The sequence below is a fragment of the Apiospora phragmitis genome (genome assembly GCF_038363925.1).
Source record: "Apiospora phragmitis strain CBS 135458 chromosome Unknown utg000002l:1.0-5516284.0:1.0-5523493.0, whole genome shotgun sequence".
NCBI lineage: Eukaryota > Fungi > Ascomycota > Sordariomycetes > Amphisphaeriales > Apiosporaceae > Apiospora > Apiospora phragmitis.
The window spans coordinates 3,220,962-3,240,429 of record NW_027117400.1 but is presented as its reverse complement, the minus strand read 5'-3'; the positions used below and the strand labels follow the sequence as shown (position 1 = coordinate 3,240,429).

General features: G+C 52.8%; 5 protein-coding genes across 5 annotated transcripts; 3 read left to right on the top strand and 2 right to left on the bottom strand.

Moving 5' to 3' along the window:
* Positions 1-4,293: 4,293 nt before the first annotated feature.
* PG994_001797 (uncharacterized protein) lies at positions 4,294-5,003 on the bottom strand (the record flags this gene model as incomplete). Its single annotated transcript, XM_066853206.1, has 2 exons — positions 4,294-4,599; positions 4,725-5,003. 2 exons carry the CDS (start codon positions 5,001-5,003, stop codon positions 4,294-4,296), a joined length of 585 nt encoding a protein of 194 aa, XP_066721347.1.
* A 2,004-nt stretch (positions 5,004-7,007) lies between these two features.
* PG994_001796 (tyrosyl-tRNA synthetase- class Ib) lies at positions 7,008-8,414 on the top strand (the record flags this gene model as incomplete). Its single annotated transcript, XM_066853205.1, has 4 exons — positions 7,008-7,123; positions 7,199-7,694; positions 7,759-7,825; positions 7,897-8,414. The coding sequence occupies 4 exons, from the start codon at positions 7,008-7,010 to the stop codon at positions 8,412-8,414; spliced, it is 1,197 nt and encodes a 398-aa protein (XP_066721346.1).
* Positions 8,415-9,116: 702 nt separating this feature from the next.
* On the bottom strand, positions 9,117-12,033 carry PG994_001795 (uncharacterized protein; the record flags this gene model as incomplete). Its single annotated transcript, XM_066853204.1, has 7 exons — positions 9,117-9,350; positions 9,421-9,486; positions 9,548-10,298; positions 10,351-10,650; positions 10,698-11,626; positions 11,668-11,869; positions 11,927-12,033. The coding sequence occupies 7 exons, from the start codon at positions 12,031-12,033 to the stop codon at positions 9,117-9,119; spliced, it is 2,589 nt and encodes an 862-aa protein (XP_066721345.1).
* A 3,559-nt stretch (positions 12,034-15,592) lies between these two features.
* On the top strand, positions 15,593-16,780 carry PG994_001794 (U3 small nucleolar RNA-associated protein 6; the record flags this gene model as incomplete). Its single annotated transcript, XM_066853203.1, has 2 exons — positions 15,593-15,979; positions 16,088-16,780. 2 exons carry the CDS (start codon positions 15,593-15,595, stop codon positions 16,778-16,780), a joined length of 1,080 nt encoding a protein of 359 aa, XP_066721344.1.
* A 723-nt stretch (positions 16,781-17,503) lies between these two features.
* Positions 17,504-19,225, top strand: PG994_001793 (ATPase; the record flags this gene model as incomplete). The annotated part of the gene is made up of 1 exon (XM_066853202.1): positions 17,504-19,225. The coding sequence occupies one exon, from the start codon at positions 17,504-17,506 to the stop codon at positions 19,223-19,225; it is 1,722 nt and encodes a 573-aa protein (XP_066721343.1).
* Between the last annotated feature and the right edge of the window lie 243 nt (positions 19,226-19,468).

Here is a 19,468-nt window from a genome sequence, read left to right as displayed (position 1 = left end):
AGCCGACGTCGACGTCCGTCTACCCACTCACTGTACCTTCCTTTTGATGAGCTGTTGGCCGGCGACCCGCGGACGATGACGCCCAGTCAATTACATCAATTACATTGCGAAATGCAAGACTTTGGGCGACTTCACGACCACTATCGGCTGGGGTTCCCCAATGTTTGCAGGCCCACCACGCTGCAATTGGCATACACGCCGACTGCCGGGGCAATTTCAATAGATATATCGATAATCGGCCGATGTAACCTGCTCCATCAGGTCAGTTCGGTTCGATGACGGAAAAACGGCGAGGTCAGCAGAAACGAGGCAACGGAAAAACCGCGTGCCCAGCAGGCTCGTCGCAATTGGTCCTGAATGGAGCAACGGCCTCAGGGCCTTCGTCATGGATGGCATGGCATCTATCTGATATCTGACCGTCCACGACAACCTTAAAATTGCGGTTAAAGCGCGTGGTGCCAAGAAGTCTGGGGCTGCCCAATCATTCACCACACGTGAGGCAGAATATAGGCACTGCTGGTGCAAGAAGCATCCAGGCTTCGGTCAAGAGAGTGTTACTCTTGACGGACGATGGGTTCGTTATAGGAAGCTCCCACTCAATAGTCGGATGGGGTCGTCGGGCACGCCTATCATGCGTGCATAAGCCGCCCCTCTGGGCCCTCTTAGGCTCACACCGAAACTGACTCGCCGGTAAGATGTGAACGTATGCGGTCAATCCACAGTCGTAGATATCTCGGTTCGAACCGAGCGGATGCAGAAAGATGCGAATGCACAGGATCACCAATCTCAACAAGGTTTGCACCACTCGAGGGACCCAAGATTGTGTCTTCTTTAGGCCAACCAAGACTAATCGATGACGGCGGGAATCCAGAGCTAATCGTTGAGACCCTTTCCCGACAATTCCATCGTTACTATATTAGAGTTGCACTTCAGTTTTGCCAGAACGATTGAGTTCATACTAAGCATCCGACCGCATGGTAACTATTTTGGGCCAACGCAGACTCTAAATCCAGCTCATGACTGGACTGGCGAATCATCGTCGTCTCAGCAGTCTTCCAAGTCTCCAAGGGATTGATGAGATCGCTGACCTCACGTTGAATGATCCCATTCAGGTCCAGTCACGAAAAGCGATCGAGGGACATGTTCGGTAGGCAAACTGGCGAAAATAATCCAACGGTCACTTACTTGTATCTGCATGTAAGCTATGGCTTACACCTAGTCTTCTTGAAGCTACCCCGTGGCTTCATGTCCCTATCCAAACGCAAAAGAGACAGTTCCCCTTGACTTGAGGGGAGGCGCAGTGCTATTGTGGTGGCTTGTTCCTTTTCATCGACACTCGTTTCACCACTGCCTTCATCACCTTGATACCGAGGGGTATACTGCCTTTCTGGGTTACTCGTCATCGAACGCAGTGACCTACCGCTCTTGCTACTTGCGATGGAGAGAAGGTACAGTCACCTAACTCATACAAAGGATTGATGGTGCAGGCACAGCCCCGGGAGGGCATCGTCGCCAAAACCCCTTGCGAGCAACTGTGATATGCAACGGTAGCAGTGCATCATCACGCCAAGGTCTCTTGCCTCGCTGGGGGTCCTTCCTTTTCGGCCTGCAAGCTCGCCTTCCAGTTGGAACTGCATGCTACTTACTTATTGGAAGCGGCGGCCAAGTCACCTAACCTGGTCTTTTCCTTCCGGTGTTGGTTGTGATCAATGCAGTGCGGGGAGGACTCTGAGGCTACGAGAAAGGGCGGGGGAGTATCATCAGACGTTTGGTGTTTCAAGCCTTATTGAAGAACGTCCGTTCGCCATGTGCAGTTCTTTTTTGCCCTTGACCACGCCTTAACCTAGACCCCCGGCTGCCCGGGCGCATTATCTTCAAAACGTCAGTTGTTCGCTTGGACTGCGAACTTGCATTGCTTATCGGGCTGAAAAGTCGGGGTTCCCAGGCGTGTTGGTCCTTGTACGCACTCTCTACCGAGCTACACCTCGTCAACGCGACCAGCCAGCTTATAGTAATGCTATCGGAGATCACAAAAGTATCCTTGACAAGTACACCGTGGGCCGGCGAAGTATTTCAGTACCCACAACTCGGTTGCTCGGCAGAGCAGGCAAGTGGTCCTTTGCGCCCCGTGTCTTGGATCCAGACCCTGGAATCCTTCATCACTTTGCATATCTTCAAGATGGCGATCAAGAGTTCGCGAAACTTCCTCGAAGCGGAGCATCTATTCTGGGCCCTGCGATAGCTGGGTAGACGATGCATGAATGTGATGGGAACGGCTACGGTTCATCCCAGGCTGCTATTACACTTCATACTCGAGTCCGTCGAGATCGTGAGACCGGACTTGATGTATGGTGGTGGCCCTTTGTTGTTTGAATGATGAGACTGGTTTCCGGGTCGTGTCCCCTTCTCACGTTTGCGATTCTGGCCCACCTATATCGATTGGTTGATGGATCCCCCGGTTGGACGGGGCATATACGGGGTTCGCAGGCTCCGGATCCGGAGGCGCGCTGCTCGACTTGACCTGCGCAGTGTGTATGCATTCGCTACCATATAATACGCCATGCTATGCATGCAGTCAAGGCGTCGTCTTATATGGAAAGAGTTAAGTTTCGAAACTTGTTTGGTCATCCGGGTGACACGCCGCTCCCAGGGGGACGCCCGAGGACTGCTTCAAAACGCCCAACCTCGAACGATATCTGGCATGGCATAAGGGCGCTTCCAAGTGCCGGCATGGGATGGCTCTCACTGGCAAAAAGTGTGACAGGTACCTTTTTATGTGCAGAGTATCTGGCAAGAGATACAGCGGAATGCGAATCGTCCGCGACATGTAGACCTGATTGGCCACTACAGTCGCTCACGGCGTTTCGCCAGATCCGCATGAAGATGGTATCATGACCCAGCTGCCGGAGTGGAAGCGCAAGTTCCCTAAGCTCCCTATTATGGTGGTCTTGCGTACTGTGAACTGTGTGATTGCTCGACTCATCAAAGGGTTTTCGTGGGCAAATGGGCAACGCCGCAAAGGTAGCAAGAGGCATGACAGTAGGCAGCACCGGCGACTGTATCAGTAACACGAACTTAGTCTTGAAACGATTTACCATTTACATCATCATGAAGCCATTCAATTATTAGTCCTGGTTCATGTCAGCCAGCCTATGAAGCAGGTGAAGGTGGATGAGAGAAACGACAACCGCAGTAGTTTCCCATTTCCCATTTCCCATTTCCCATTTCCCATCTCCCATCATTGGCATGGCAACTTTCTATGTCGAGTCAATAGGCAGTGTTACCCACATCCTCCTTTTGCCTTCAACCTTATGTTTCTCTTCCTTGATCTCCTGCCTCTCGTTGCTTCATGTGGTTGTGTAGAGCCCCAAGGCTTGCAGTAGCAAGCGCAGTCGACGTCCATCTTATCCCGATCTTTATCCAGTCAGAGTTTCCCTCCAACATCGCCACCCTGTATCCCGCAGATAGTCGTCGTACGGCGGAGAGAACGGCAGCTTCAACGAGTGCGCTTGTGGTGACTGTCGCTGGACCTCACAGCGCCCCCTTCAGACTAATGCAGGCGACCAAGCCCGGCTTACAATGGAGACAGATTCACAGACACCGTGACTATGAGTAACGTGTCGGCCTGAGTTCGTCAAGCGATTGAGCGTAGGGATGTTCAAGCGTCGTGGTACTATAAGGGCGGATGGTTGGTGGCGACCGGCGCAGTCCGCAAGTGTCTTACTACTTCCTACTGTTGCAGGCAGACAAGGACTCGGGGCGACGCCGTGACAGCGGCATTGGAAATGCAAGCCGTAAGCACAAAGATGACAAGGTCGCTTAAGCTCTAGCCAAGGGAAATCATTTGGAACATGGGCAAAGGGGGTGAACTTGCCGTGGAAGTATACATAGATCCCGAGGGCTGGAGGAAGTACAATATAACCACGAAACCAAGCTCGAACTCAATATATATCCTTGTTGTCGTGGCTATATATACTTTTGCTGCAGGTGATACAGGGAGTGGTGCTTACACTCCCAGGGGACGCGCGTTGAGGACTTGAATTGGATGGCCGGACGATGGGGATTTGGTCCTCTCAAAGTACTTCAAGAGCCAATTGCATAATAAAACCAAATATCAAGTAGGATGGCACTGGCAAGTTATTGTTTAGGATTACCCAGTCTTGATATTATCTACCCTACCGCCTCCTTAAGCTGTCACCCCCCTTCAATTAACCATTACATTCTACCGCCAGGCACAACTAGCCAAGTGAATGCACGAACAACAACGAAGAAGAAGAAAAGCGATCAAACTGCCTAGCAAACGTCGTACGTCGGCACCGCCGACCCAGCGCGAAGAAACCCGGTCTCGTACTGCGGCGCGTCCTCGCCGACGATGGTGCCAGCCTGGCCCCCCTCGACGCAGAGCCCCTGGACGGACCCGAATTGGCTGGCGATGAAGTCGGTGTGGGTGGCGAGCTGGCCGCACAGGGAGCAGAAGTAGCCCGTGCAGGTGCTGAAGGTGAAGGCGAGGCAGGTGCCCTCGTTCAGGATGAAGTCCTGGTTCGACGCCTGCACCTGGTCGATGACGGTGTTGCAGTCCGACGGCTGCGGCGGCGGGCTCTGTTGGTAACAAATAGGGGATTAGCTAATAGGAGGAGGAAGAGACCACGAAACTTCGAAGGGAGGAAAGGAGGGTCCGTCTGTTTGTGTGTAATGTGCATGGCCTGTAGGAGAGGTCAACTTACAGAGGCCTGACATTCATAGAAGTCTTGCTTGGACAGCTGGCGTTTCGTGGCATCGGGCGCCACCGGAGAAGCATTCGATGAGGCGCGGCTTGCCAGGCCCTCAGGAAGGCTGGTGAGGCCGCTCACATCACGCTTGATGGTGGGTTCGACCGCAGACATGATGTATTTCAGAGGGGCAGGGGAGGGAATACGTGCTTTCTTCGGCGATGCTCCCTGGAAGGTTTGGGAGACGACGGCCACAAGGCCAATGGCCAGAGTCAGGAGTCCAAAAAATTGCATGATTTAGGATGGAGAGTAGCTTTGTCTATGTGAATTGCGGTTTCTATGCTTCGATTCCTGGCGTTTGTCGAGGAAGGAACAGAGCGACGAGCCTCTTTATAGTCGTGCTTCTCGAACGACTCCGAACGCCCATCTGGAAATGCCGTCAAGAGACTTACAAAGGAAACAACCTGCCATAACTACCTTCCCCTTGAGGAAGGTCCTCTCAGTCTTGGATGTTGCGATGAATATTCTTTATTGGACGATTGGAATACGTCCTCTCCCCCCGACTATACATCTGCCGCCTCTACACCTCCAACATCGTGCCGTGTCTGGGTGCCTGGACACGGGACGCGCAGCCAATAGGCGTGGCTACCCATGAGGATTCAACGCCTGAGGTGCAAATGCTGGACGTATATTCCCCGCATACCACCTATCGGCCCTCACGGAAAACGACATCCGCCTCGTGAAGGACTTGGCTTTGCACCCTGCACATCATGAACTGTCATCATGCAGGCAACGAGCTGGTTGCTAACGAGCTGGGTGCCAGCCCAACTGTTGCCTCGAACCCGGAGTTGATGGCTGCTTACCCTGCCGAGTCGCGATGAAGGGTTGACGAGACACAGGGATGGGTCGAAGCTGACACTTGCTCATGGAGGGCATCCTAACGCGGCCAAGCAAACCTTGTCACCCATTCGATCAACACGAAATCTCCCAGTCGGAATCTCGTTCAAAAAGTTCGCATTTTTCTCATAACTTCTCAGGAGTCGTTCCGTTGAAGGGCCTGACAGCACATTATATATACCGCCATCACCGTCATCATATATATTAAATGCGAAGTCGAGTTTAAGGTTTGCGGGTTCCTGTAGGCTATATCAAGCCGCCCTCGCGAACGCCCGCGGGCATCTAAACGAGAAGCTTGGCCCCTAAGATTAATTGCTGCTTTAATTGGGATCCCACTCTGGCCTACTCCAAAGGCTCGGGCGGGGATCCAGAACACAGGCTTCGACTTTAACCGCTATTTATCCAGTCGGCCCCAGCATCAGCTGAGTAGATGGGACGGGCATCATCAGTCACCTAAGAGGACGCAGATATTGATTGCCCGTTACAGAAGGGTGTCGTGCTTTAGGGCCCGCGGAAAGTCCCGTCGTGGTATGATGAAGGTGACGTTGATCTAAGAATAGGCCAGTCCCAAAGGTCTTCGAGGACCAGTCAGCCTGCATCGACTTCCCCGAGGTATGAAGGAAGCAAACTCGGCCCCAGTCGGATCTCCACATCGGCAGATGCTGCCTTGTCTGAGCCTGGAGCTGCAGAGATGCCTTCTGTCGCCACAACGGAACGTGTGGTACTCAGGCGTTGGCTGAGCTGTCACTGCCTCGTTCGTCCCGAAACTTCACTCAGCAACCCTGATCGCGACTGGTTCTCCATGGCAAACTACTGGGGTTATGGGCCGGGCGATCCAGCAGCATAGAAGGTGAGGCAGCAGCGAACGAAGGACATCCAATCGGGATTTTTTTGGTCGTGCTCCCAGGAACAAGCCGTGCATCGTATAAGGCCAGATTGAAGAGTTCATACAGCATTGGTATGACACCTGGTTAGACCGCTGGACTTTCCGCACGGGAATGACTGGACCTTTAGAGCTGGCCGATTATGTCGGAGGAATAAGGCATATGGGTATGATATTACTCATAAAATTGTAAGGTCTACCTACTTTTGATGCCAGACAGATTGAATGAAGAAACGAAACTGATCTCGGTGAGCAGCCAATCACTGGACTGAGAAGAGTCATAAGTCAAGACGACACAGGACGTGAAGCTCACAGCGGCCTTTATCGATAAAAAGTACGGCAATTTAACCCCACCACGCCTGATTGGGCGGGCGAGTCACCCCGCCAAAACTTCCAATTGCTGCCCACCAACATAAGCGAATGAGTCAACATTGGAGAGTCCTTTAAGAAGAGTTCTGGGAATCGCACAATAGTCCCCGGGTATTTACTTTGCCAGCCCACTGCGGAATCACTCGGCCATGGACGCGACAGCTAGATACGCCCTCATCAAGGAGAACCTCGCCGAGGTTCTCGATGCCCCCATCATCGAGAATATCCTGGCCGAGGGGCGCAACCCGAAAATCTACTGGGGTAAGTGACCGACCACGTCCGGGAAAAGCAAGCAGTCAGAATACGGATGCTGACCACTCCATTTGCCCTCCTTCCACAGGTACCGCGACCACGGGCCGCCCGCACTGCGGCTACTTCGTGCCCGCCGTCAAGATCGCCCAGTACCTGGCGGCGGGGTGCGAGGTGACGATCCTGCTGGCCGACATCCACGGCTTCCTCGACAACCTGAAGGCGCCGATCGAGCTGGTGGCGCACCGCGTGACCTTCTACCGCTTCTGCATCACCGAGATGCTGCGGGCCGTCGGCGTCTCGACCGAGAAGCTCAAGTTCGTCCTCGGGTCCTCCTACCAGACCAGCCACGCGTACACCATGGACCTCTTCAAGCTGTGCGCCGTCACCTCGAGCACGACGCCAAGAAGGCCGGCGCCGAGATCGTCAAGCAGACCGCCAACGCGCCCCTCAGCGGCCTGCTCTACCCCATCCTCCAGGTCCTCGACGAGCAGTACCTTGACGTCGACGCCCAGTTCGGCGGCCTCGACCAGCGGAAGCTCTTCACCGCCTCCAAGGAGTGGCTACCCAAGCTGGGCTACAAGCAGGTGAGCGTAACACTGTCGGATATAGGCTGGCCATAAACGTCCCTTCTGACAGGTCTAAAAACAGCGTGCGCATTTGATGAACCCCATGGTTCCTGGCCTTCAAGGTGGCAAGATGAGCTCCAGTGACGAGAGTGAGTACATGCCATTTCACCACTTACACTTCTTTGCCGGGGAAGCCAGACTAGCTGACACCCACCACCAGACAGCAAAATAGACCTGCTCGATTCCCCGGAACTTGTCACCAAGAAGATCCGCAAGGCCGAGGCAGTCCCGAAAGAGCCCGAGGGCAACGGCATTCTCGCCTTCGCCGAGTTCGTGCTCCTCCCCGTGGCAGCTCTGAAGGGCAAGCGCGAGTTCGTGGTGTCGCGGGAGCGGGACGGCCTGGAGCCGCTCGTCTACTCCGACGTCAAGCAGATGCACGAGGACTACAAGCAGGACATCCTCACGCCCCAGCTCCTCAAGGCTGCCACCACAAAAGCCCTGACCGAGCTCCTGGCTCCGATCCAGAAGGCTTACCAAGAATCGACTGAGTGGCAAGAAATCACCCTCAAGGCCTACCCACCGCCCCCGGCGCCGGAAAAGAAGGTCAAGAAGGTCAAGGATAGGGGTACCGGCTTTCCAGGACCTAAGAAGGGCGGTGCAAACCCGAAGGCCGATATCGTGGTACCCCAGGTCGACACGAAAGAACAAGAAAAAATTGTAAATGAGACGTCGGCGTGAGATGCATCTTCCCTAGACGAGGAAATACATAGTCGCACAAATCACAATAAGTCATAGATGCACAAGACTGACCGTCACCTTTAGGCTTGTGACATGAAAACCTGCTCACACACAGTAAGAAAGGACGGGGATATGTTAGGGTTTCACAGACGTCACAGGTGATGATGGATGCTTTGAACTCATTTCTTGATTCTTTATAGTTCACCTCCATCTCCGCGCTCAAAGTAATCGCTAGTCCATAACTGATCAAAGCGACGCAAAGGCTCGCATCCACCTTCCCCCACAGGCCTCCCCAACGCATTTCTCGAGAGAAACCCTGAAGGCTTCTCTCCAGCTCGCCAGCTTTGCAACAAGAGCCCGGCAAGTCGACAAGATTCTTCTATGCTCGTGACAGAAATTCCGTTACCGGCTGCGCAAATGGGGAGCGGAGACAGGAAGAAGCCGCTACGTGAAGGCGCTTTGCGCATATCTGCTGCCGCGGTTATTGCACACCCACCTTGTGCATTATCCATATCATGGGTTGGAAAATTATAATCATACAAAAATTTGTACCTGCTCGCATAATCGAAGCGACTGGGTCCCGACTGGTCGTGTCAGATTTACCCCATACGTTGTTGTGTGGTCATGTAAAGCATCACTTCAATGGCGAGACCCCAAGCTCATATCAACCAGCAGAAGCTTCGAAGTGATCTCACATCGGCTTTACTCCTCTTCCGAATCGCTCTCTTCTTCTTCGTCGCTCGAGTCGCCAGGACGGTTCTCCTCATCGCCTGGCATGGGCTCTTGACTGCCACTGCCTTGCCGCTGGAATTGCGCTTTGAGCTCCCGCAGTTTCTCAATGTTGCGCTCTTGCTCATGCTTATTCATAGGTTTGTTCTTCTTGGGTTTGGGGAGGGCGCTGTTCTTAGCCTTGGTCTCCTCCGCTTGTTTGGCTTCCTGTTTGTATTCAGGCTTCGAAGATACTGACTGGTAAATACCAGGATACGACTTAGTTATCAGGTCGAACAGTCTGCTCAGAGCCTCTTGGGAAGAGAGACTCGATATCCAGCTCCAATTGGCCATCATCGTCCTCCTATACAAGAATTGTTAGTGTCTTGGTCCGAGGTCGTCAAGTGAGTAGTCTGTCAACTTACCTTCTGGTGCGTGTCTTTCTTTATGATATCCACAGCTTTGTTGAGAAGGGGACCATCCAGCTCGTTGATACCTTCAGCAATTACGGCCTTCTCAAGACCACCCATATGGCGCTTCTTCGAGGCAGTCTTCTTACTTGTCCCAGACGCCTTCTTAACGACCGGAACGCTACCGCTCGACTTCTTCACACCATTCCCTGCTGCAGCGCCACCTGAGCTGGATTTCGGCTTGGACTTGCTAATGCTCTTCTTCTTGGACTTCGTTTTCTTAGACTCGCCGCTGAACTTGGTCTTCTCTTCAACTAATTTCCGTTGCAACATGGAAACGACGTTTTGTTGTATCTCAATCATGGTGAAGTCGGGCTTCTTGGCTCCGAGGAGGCCGTTGAGCTTGACCTGCTCCTCACTCAACCGAGATTGAAGGTTGCGGATGGAATCGTTGTCTTGTTCCTCAACTTCGGCCTCGCTCTCCTCGTCTGAGTCGTGTGCACTAAGTTCTGGTGTCCCTGCAGAACCAGCGCGAGACCGGATAGGGGCGTTCTTCGCCATCCACGCATCTTTCTTGGCGACCTCATCCTTGAAGATAGCCTCGAGGGCTTGCCCAGAGACGGTAACGACCGACTCTTGGCCGTTGAATTGTTCCGAGTTCGCCACCATCTGGCGCAAGTCCTTCTCAATCTCCTTGCCAGTTCGATATTCGCCACGTTCCAGTTTTTGGGACATTGTTCCTAAGTCCATCGGCTTCTTGATTATGCTGAAATAGGTAGGAATATTGAAAGCGACAGGTCTACGGGTTCCAGGAGAACTGATTGTGATTCCAGTGTTTGGCCTTCTTCACTTCCATCAGACACTCACCATAAAACTTCAATTCGGGGTCCAGTCTCTTCTTCAGACCAGGCTTCGACGAGTAGTCTGGGTCGCGGTTTTTGGGTGGGTTGATAGGGCGTTTTGGCCTATCCCCGTCACCCCTGGTAGAATCACGACGGATTTGGGGCATACCGTTGGGAGGAAGAGCAAAAGCTGGTCCAGAAGAAGATGCGGATGTCGGAGGAGCAGGAGAGGGACGGGGCACTACACTGGTTATCGATTCCGTCTTGGCCTTTGGACTTGTTGCAGGCGGCGCACGTGGTTGAGACTGCGACTGTCGGCGTACTTGAGTGGCAGCTCGGGGTTCGGTGTGGCGCGTAGCTGGTGCTTGCCCTTGTCAATCCTGAGAGGCTCCTCGTTCTTGGCAATCTCCACTAGACGGCCTAGCAAGTCATTGCGCACCTGGAGGGCAGCGAGCGTAACGATATTGCCAGGACCATTGAACTTGAGCGCATTGTCGTGGAGAAGTTGCAGGTCTGCTTTGAATTCACCGAAGGTTTCGTACTTCGTTTCTCGCAGCTTGACCTCAAACATGGACAGATCAACAGGGTGATCGATTTGTTGCTTGTAAGAGTCCCACACCTGAGGCCATAACTTCTCCACGGAAGAACGGAAGTTACTGCCACTCTTGGTTTTCTTGACCCTGCCAATCTGGGCGCGTATCTCTTTATTCTGGTAGAAAGTGATCTTCTTATCGTCGGGCACGCTATCTGCCAAGTCGTCCGACGGGCTCGTTGGGGCGGGCGACAGACCGGTAGCAACGCCGATACTGTCTTCTGTCACGGCTTCAGGCTGAAATTCGGTTTTAGCGCGTTTTGAGGAGCGTTCTTCAGTCGTGTCATCTTCCCGCTCCCGCGCAACTTTGCCAGGCGTAGCAGATCTCTCCTTTTTTAAGGCGACATCACTCTCCGGCTTGGTTTCAGCGGGAGCAGCCTCTTCCATCCTAACGTCTTCAGCTTTAGATGACTCCAGCGGCTGGCTCGCTTCTTGAGGAGAAGAGACAATAGCAGGCTCGCTGAGCGCTGTGGCCTGGGTACTTTCGCAATGTTCGCCACTAGATGAAAGATCCGGTTGCCCGCTAGACTCATCCACATCAATTGAATCTTCGCCAGATATTTCCATAGCAGGCTTGCTGTCTTCTTTCTCTGCCGACGGTGGTTGCGGTTCGGTTGAGACTTTGGAGGCTTCGGGAGTTTCGGTTTCCTTGGCTTCAGACTTTGCAGGAGCAATGTCTTCCGGGCGCCATCCGCATCCACCATTTCCTTATCCGCAGACTCTGGGGTGGGTTCGTCTTCCTTGGGCTTTGGCGACTCCTTGACACTGATGCTTGCATTGGCGGCAAAAGCCTCTTGGTTCTTTGCCACTGTGGCCTCTTCCACGGGTGGTCGCGGTGATCCTGCTTTCCCGTTGACAGTGCTAGACTCTTCTGGCTTAGATGCCTCATCTAAAGTCGCATGGCTGCAAGGAAATGTATTAGCAACGAATACAAGTTGTTTCAGCACAAAGAACACCTACCCATTAACAGTTGGCGCGGCAGTTTCATCGACAGTCTTTTGCTCATCCTCGGGCTCGGGTTGTGCGACCTTTCGGTCAACGATGTTTTGGGGCTCTTCTGTTGCCATGATTGCCATTCAGTCGATTGCCGATTGCCGCGATTGGTAGTTTGCCTGGAGGCTTGAGACGATTCGACGTCAAATGTCCATGCAATCTGGGGCTACAAACGTGAGTTAAGTCAGCAAACCTCCGGCGGGTAATATGATTGCAAGAAAAGATGAAAGCAAATTGTAAGTTGTGCCAACACTTGTTGCGCCGTCGATGCCAATTGCGCGGCCACGCCGAGCAAGGCCAATTCCCTCGAGTATGCGCTCGTTCCCAGCTCTACTTGCTGGTAGTTTGTAAGTCGTACCAAAGATCAAAGGCACGTTGCGAAATTCTAATGGAGTAATACTGATGAGGCTGTTGGTGATCATGTATAGTCGGCCAGGATAGCTTTGTTGCCAATGTGCGCGCCCGGCGGCGGAGCAAGTATAATCAGGACCAAAGATAATTCCCGGGTTCGATAACAACTGAATGAATCCTAGGAGCGGCAACCTGGGATATGCCGTTTGAGTGCATGCGCAAAAGCGTGTATATTCCTATAGGCGCGTTGTTGGTTGTTTGGTCGGCTGCTATTTCCAGCCTTGCGCGATGCGACTAGTTGAAGTGGCGTAAAGAGGTGGCGGGCCAATGGGGAAGGAGGCTGGGAAAGGTTTCGGGTCGCAAAAAGGCGTATCAGTGCAGATGGCGCATCCAGAGCTATTTATCGCAAAAGCCCACTTCCAATTTTTTCCTCCCAAGTCGCGTAGCTCTTAAAGAGAGGAGACTACGCGAAGGAGAAAAGAACTGGGGCGCGACCGAACTGAAAAGGGCTGGCGAATGGACCGTGCGCGCGATCGACGACAAGGTAGGGTGGATTTATTTGTTTGCGCCAGCGAATGAGCTTGTTGTCTCGAAGATTGCGGTCGTGGCGTTCGGCGTGGGTCTGGCGACGGATAGAGCGCCGATACTTATCCAAGGTCGGCCGAGCTTGGAAGCATTGAAACAGGGCGGCAGCTGGTTAAATGCTTCGCGATCCCGGGAACGATGCGCAGACCAAGATGGCGAATCAAGTCCCGTGGCGAATGGAAAATCCTGGGAAGGAAACCGGGAAAGAGGATACAAAATAAGGCGCCAGAGGCAAGCTTTCAAAAGAGAATACTGGACAAGAAACAAGAAAGATGGAAAATGAACACTCACTATATGCAAGGCAAGCAACACGAGCTGAGGACGGTTGCACAACAAAGTATGCGACTGGATGATGATGTTTATTTCCGTTGTGGTGTTGCGACAAAAGCGTGCATAAAGTGGTGATGGCAACAATCGATTATGTATATTGTCGAAAAGCGGAAACTGTTATACCGACAGTATAAGTTTGAAACCCGAGGTTATGCTGCGTAAAGACGAGCACAATAATAGTGCGTTTGGCGTTGCAGTGTTGGAGAGTGTTGTGGTTGGCCGGTTGGTGGAGCTTGGCAGCTTTGCAATTGTTTGATGCGTTGAACTGAATCAGACCAAACAATACGTGATGACTTATCGTGGTGGTCTGGAGGGGTGTCACGATGTGCAAGTTGGCGCGTATGCGGGTAAGGATGAGAGTTGAGAGTGGAAAGCGTGTAAATGGTGGATGAGAGTGTCCAATTTGCCAATTCGGGAGAAGAACTGATTGAATTAATAGCCTCGGATGCAGATGATTCGTCGGTCTAAGATAAACCAAGGTTTGGGTTGGGCCAAGGTCAAGGTGAAGACAGCTTCCAAGGGGGGGCGAGGTTAGTGATGGGCAAGGCAATCGTCAAATCAATGGAACCATCAAATTGAATGGCGCGACAATGGAAAGAGGGAAAGAGAGGGAGGGAATAAAAAAAAAGTGGTACTTGAAAGAAAGTACCTTTTTGAACACCAGGTAGCCCGAGGATTTGATTGATTGAATCGACTGGATTGATTGATTGGACGCGGGTGGTTGGCGTCGGTGGTGTCGGAGCTTGACACGGAGGAGGGGGGGAGGGGAGACAGTGAGAGGGAGGTAGGGGGTGTGTGATGAGGAACGAGGACTTGTGACTGGGAGGGAGACAAGTCGAGACACGAGAGAAAGTTCGAAGGGGGGAGGGAAAAAAAGTAAAGTCAGGAATCAAGGACTCTTCTTTCCGATGGCCGTCGCGAAAATTTTGGGCTCTTGGGGCCACTTCTTATTTGTAGAACGCGCCAGACAGGGAATCACGACAAAGGAAGCTGCGGACCCTGGGCCAATGGTTGTAGCAAAAAGAGCTTGGGCCAATCAGATAAAGCTATGGTTTACGTGTGGGTCGCATGATGAGACAAGAAGAACGAGAGAGCTGCTCTGTTGCTGCTGGGCTTTCTGGGCGACGCGGGGCCGGACAGCAACGCGAAAATGCCTTCTCAACCTCTGCTGGCCTGCTGCAGCTCCAATCTTAGCAGAGCAGGGTGCTCACATAGTAAACAACCCAGTAACAATTCGGTGAGAATTGATTGAGAGAGTGAGCACCTATCCGTTGATGAGAAAACAGAAGTAGAGTTGAAAAGAGAGAGAGAGAGAGATGGAACATGCGACAAGTGGACAGGCGTCAAGCTCCTATGGGTATGGGGCTTTCCACAACCCAATCTCGACTTGCCGTCCGTCGCATCAAGGCTCTAGGCTGCCAAACCTACCTTGGAAAGTTTGCAGCCAATTGCACACTTTGCCAGGGAACAGCGTGGCTTCATCGTCGTCACGCACACGGCAGAGGAAAAGTGTTTGTGCCTCCGAGGCCCAAATGTTCAAAGTGTAATCGTCAAGTGTTGCCGCTGCTGCCTCCAGACGAGATGGTTGCGATATGGCTGATGTTTGCAACTTCATGCATTTCCATCAGAGTGCCTTCATAGGGAAATGAAGTAGATACCAGATTTTGCTTGCGCACCCACTGAAAGAAATCACCCATGAACATACGATGTAATGTATCTGTCTGTATGTTCAAAGAAAAAAGTCATGTTCCACAAGTTGAGGTCAACGAAGTGCCCATTCGAGTCATGGGGGAAAAAAGGTTGCGAATACTCCAAAGGAAGAAAAAATGATGCAGCAAAGCTGGTGGTTTAGGTACACTCCGCCGCATCTGAGGGGATGAGAGCATTGTGCTAGCTTGGCAAAAGACCCAAGCTCCAACAGTTGTCAAGCTCTTTTGACAGACAGTGAGGTCCGGACAGGCACTGATTGAAGTGGGTAGGGAAGTAACCAAGTACCTCACGCTAGAATCTGGAAAAACTACACACCGTCCGCTTACTCATTCACTCTTATCGCAGTGGAGCAGACATTGGCTATCACCTTATCGAAAAAAAAGTTCCTGGCTTTGTCTGGAAAATTTAAGTGCCCGTTATTGGTACAGGCGCATCTTGGGACTTGGGAACGTCCGTCAGCCAGTGTCCAATTTGGTAATTCAACTTCTTTGCCTGTACTTACTACCTAACACCAGTCCGGTCAATGGAATAGGCTTTTGAGGCATCACTCCAGTCCTCGCCGATTCAATATCGCAGCATCTAGATTTCATCTCAAGCAATCTACGCACGACGACCACCAACCCCTCCGGATAATCCCTGATCTCCCCCTCAGCGGACATGTCGACCAAGCGAAAGGCTCCGGGGAGGATTACCCAGCCTGTGATTAAGCAGAGTGCAAAGAAGCAATTGAGGACGCATATCAACGAAGCCGATACAGCTGTCACTGGCGTTGACACCGATAAGCATGAATCCAATGCCAAGGGTGAAGGTGTCATAGAGATATCAAGCGATGAAGGTAGCAGCGAGTACGACTTCTCCGATGAAGAGGAGGGCAAGCCTGTGGGTGAGGCTCATGCGAAGCGCATCGGATCACAGAAGCTCAATAGCACCTCCAAAATGCGCCTACGGTACCCACTGAAAATGGCGACGTGGACACCGACATGCAGTCGCCCAAGCCAGCAACCGAGGGAGATTCGGACCAAGAAGCGGCCGAGCCTACGTTTGGTGAGCGTCTTCACGCAGAGGAAACCATTGATGTCCCTTCGGCCTTCCTTGCTTTACAGCCTTCCGCTACAGCCGCCCCAGGCAAAATTCTGGCACCTCCTAGTCTAGCGTCTCTTGGTACCGCCCTCTCCCCAAGCTCTCCGCACCGACGATGCGGACCTCCTCGAGTCATGTCTTCGTGCGACCGACGCGAACACAATTCGAAGCACAGTTCAGCGCCTGGATTCATCCTTAGCAGGCGTTCTGCTCACAAAATTAGCATCGAGGATGCACAGGCGGCCGGGCCGGGCCGGCACCTTATTGATATGGGTGCAGTGGACACTCGTAACACACGGAGGAGCCCTCGCAACCCAGCCTAATCTCACCAAGAAATTGGGCGAGCTGCACAGGGTCATGGAGGAGCGCACCCGTGGTCTCAGCTCGCTCCTGTCGCTCAAAGGCAAGCTGGATCTCCTGGTCCAGCAGATGAAATTGCGACAGATGATGCAGTACTCAAATGAGGACGAGGAGGACGAGAAAGAACAGGGCGTCGTTTATGTCGAAGGCGAAGAAAATGACGAAGACATGGATGATGGTATCATGGATGTCGACGACGAGGAAGAGATGGCCCTGGCTAACGGCATCGGCGAAAATGACTCGGAGGATGACGAGGATTCTAGCGATGACGAAGTTGCGGATGCACTGGAAGCAGTAGAAGACGACATGGACGAGAATGAGGTGGACTACAGCGATAATGATTCGGTGGACGACGAAGACAGTGAGGTCGATGCTGCACCACCAGCAAAGAAAGGCCGGAGATGAGGGCTGGTAGCAGCCGGCAACTGGAGGGGTTGACCGTAGCTGTATGTTGGAATATAAAGCCCACTAGAACGGGACAAGCGATACCCGTAGATGTTGTCGGCGGACAAAGCTCAAATGATACTATGTTCAGGTGTGTTATTATGGAAGGCTGCTACTGCCGAAAGGAAATATAAATGCCCGGGATTGAGGTTGATAGGAAAACAAGGCGCACATGATTATGTAGATCCGGGTACCTGGCAACAATATTTGAGGGGTGTCTCAAAAGGATCAATGATGTTCTACAGTCTACCTACCCTACATATATCCATTTGTGTTGATCAAAAAAAGATGTTAGTCAATAATCAGGCAATTGCGATATGGGATTGGAATTCTAATAGCAGGCCAATCAATCAGATGCATCAATGCTTGCACAAATACAAATAATGCAGGTCGGGACGGGCCAGGAATCGGCTCCAGGATACCCCCACGCCAAATAAATTGTCACACGTGAGCGAGCGCGTCATTGCTCTCTCCAAAAAATCAGAGCTCCCGAGTCTTAATTGAATTTGATATCGAGCTCTCGCGAACTTGGACTTGTTCTCTATTTCGATGACCCCATGTTTGCTGCGAGTATTGATTGGACCTATCCATGATTCCGCTATTGATATTGTTGATCGCCCGAAACGCGACGCATACACACTATCACTATTGATCATCTCGCTACATAGCAAAGTGCGTGCAACCATGGTAGAATGCCCAATCTGCGCCAACCAGGTGAGGCCCGCCAAGATCAACGATCACATAGACTCGCAATGCAAAGACTTCATCCTCGATAGCTCTGCGGAGGCTACTACATCGTCATCGGTGCCGCATCCCGGGGCGGCACCATCCACGCAACAAACACCGAATGGCTCGGCCTCGTCCCAAAAACGGCCGCCTTCGAGCTTCTTCCAGACCCCGTCCGCCAAGCGCCACGCAGCACCCTCCAAAGTCCTCACACCCGTCGCCAACGGGCCAAACGGGTCGCTCAAGCTTAACGGCGGCACGAAGCGCACCTTTGACGATGGGCCGGGCGCCTCCGACTACGATTTGCCGCCGGTGCCGGAAGCAGCAGCAGAGGGGGGACGTCAACAACAGCAGCAAGACACGAACACAAACGACGATGCAAGGCCGATGGCGAAGAGAACGAAGACGAACAGGGCAGCGCCTCTCGCCGAGCGCATGCGGCCGCAGAACCTCAGCGAGGTGTTCGGGCAGGAGCTGGTTGGGCCCGCCGGCGTGCTTCGGTCGCTAATCGAGCAGGACCGCGTGCCGTCCATGATACTATGGGGCGGCAGTGGAACGGGCAAGACGACTATCGCACGGTGCATAGCGCAGATGGTCGGCTCGCGGTTCATCGAGCTGAACGCTACCAGCTCAGGGGTGGCGGAGTGCAAGAAGTTCTTCGTCGAGGCCGAAAACGAGCTGAAACTCATCGGCCGAAAGACGATCATATTTTGCGACGAAATACATCGCTTCAGCAAGGCGCAGCAAGACATCTTTCTCAGTCCCGTGGAAGCTGGCACGATTACTCTCATAGGGGCAACGACGGAAAATCCCAGTTTCAAAGTCGTGAACGCTCTTCTCAGTCGCTGTCGAACCTTTACGTTGCAGAAGCTCAGTACCGAGAACGTATTGAACATCCTTCAGCGGGCCCTGCAGATGGAACAGACAGGGTCCTCTACACCGCCGTCACCCTTGCTCGACGACGAGCTCCTAACCTATCTCGCCAACTTCGCCGACGGGGATGCGCGAATAGCTCTCAATCTTCTCGAGGTTGCTTTCTCCATCTCCACGCGCACGGAAATCACCAAGGCCGACATCAAGGCGGCGCTGACCAAGACACTCGTCTATGACAGAGCTGGCGACCAGCACTATGACACCATCTCCGCTTTCCACAAGTCTGTCAGGGGTTCTGATGCGGACGCCGCGTTATACTATCTCGCGCGCATGCTGCAGTCGGGCGAAGATCCTCTCTTCGTTGCGCGCCGCATGGTAGTCATCGCCTCGGAAGACGTTGGTCTCGCCGATAATACGCTGCTACCTCTTGCCACAGCTACATATACAGCAACGCAGCAGATAGGGATGCCGGAAGCTAGAATCCCCCTTGCCCACTGCACCGTGGCTCTATGCCAGGCCCCAAAGAGCACGAAGGCCTACCGAGGACTCAATAATGCATATGCGGCGCTGAGGGAACCGGGCGTGGCTGGTCTGCCAGTGCCCATACATCTGCGCAATGCGCCGACCAGATTAATGAGGGAGCTCGGCTACGGAAAGGAGTACAAGTACAACCCCAACTATCGTGACGGAAAAGTTAAGCAGGACTACTTGCCTCACGATTTGCTGGGAAGACGATTCCTGGAGGACAGAGATTTGGGCACAGAGATTGACCCGGATGTGGCGATGGATGAGGCGCCAGATGTCTAGACGGCGTCGGGTTAGCGAGCGTTCGGGACGAAGTGCTTGATTTTTTGCTGATTTCTGCCTATGAATCGTTGGAAATGGCTTGTATATTGCATATTGCACAATTGGCATGTATCTACTTGCGAGACCCCCGCCCTGGAAATTGGGTGCCTGGGTTGCTTTGGCATAGCGAGATACCACATCAGTTGACGACAGCTTTTAAAGATGAAGTAGTGAATGGTTTAGAAAGCACCGACTATTACACAG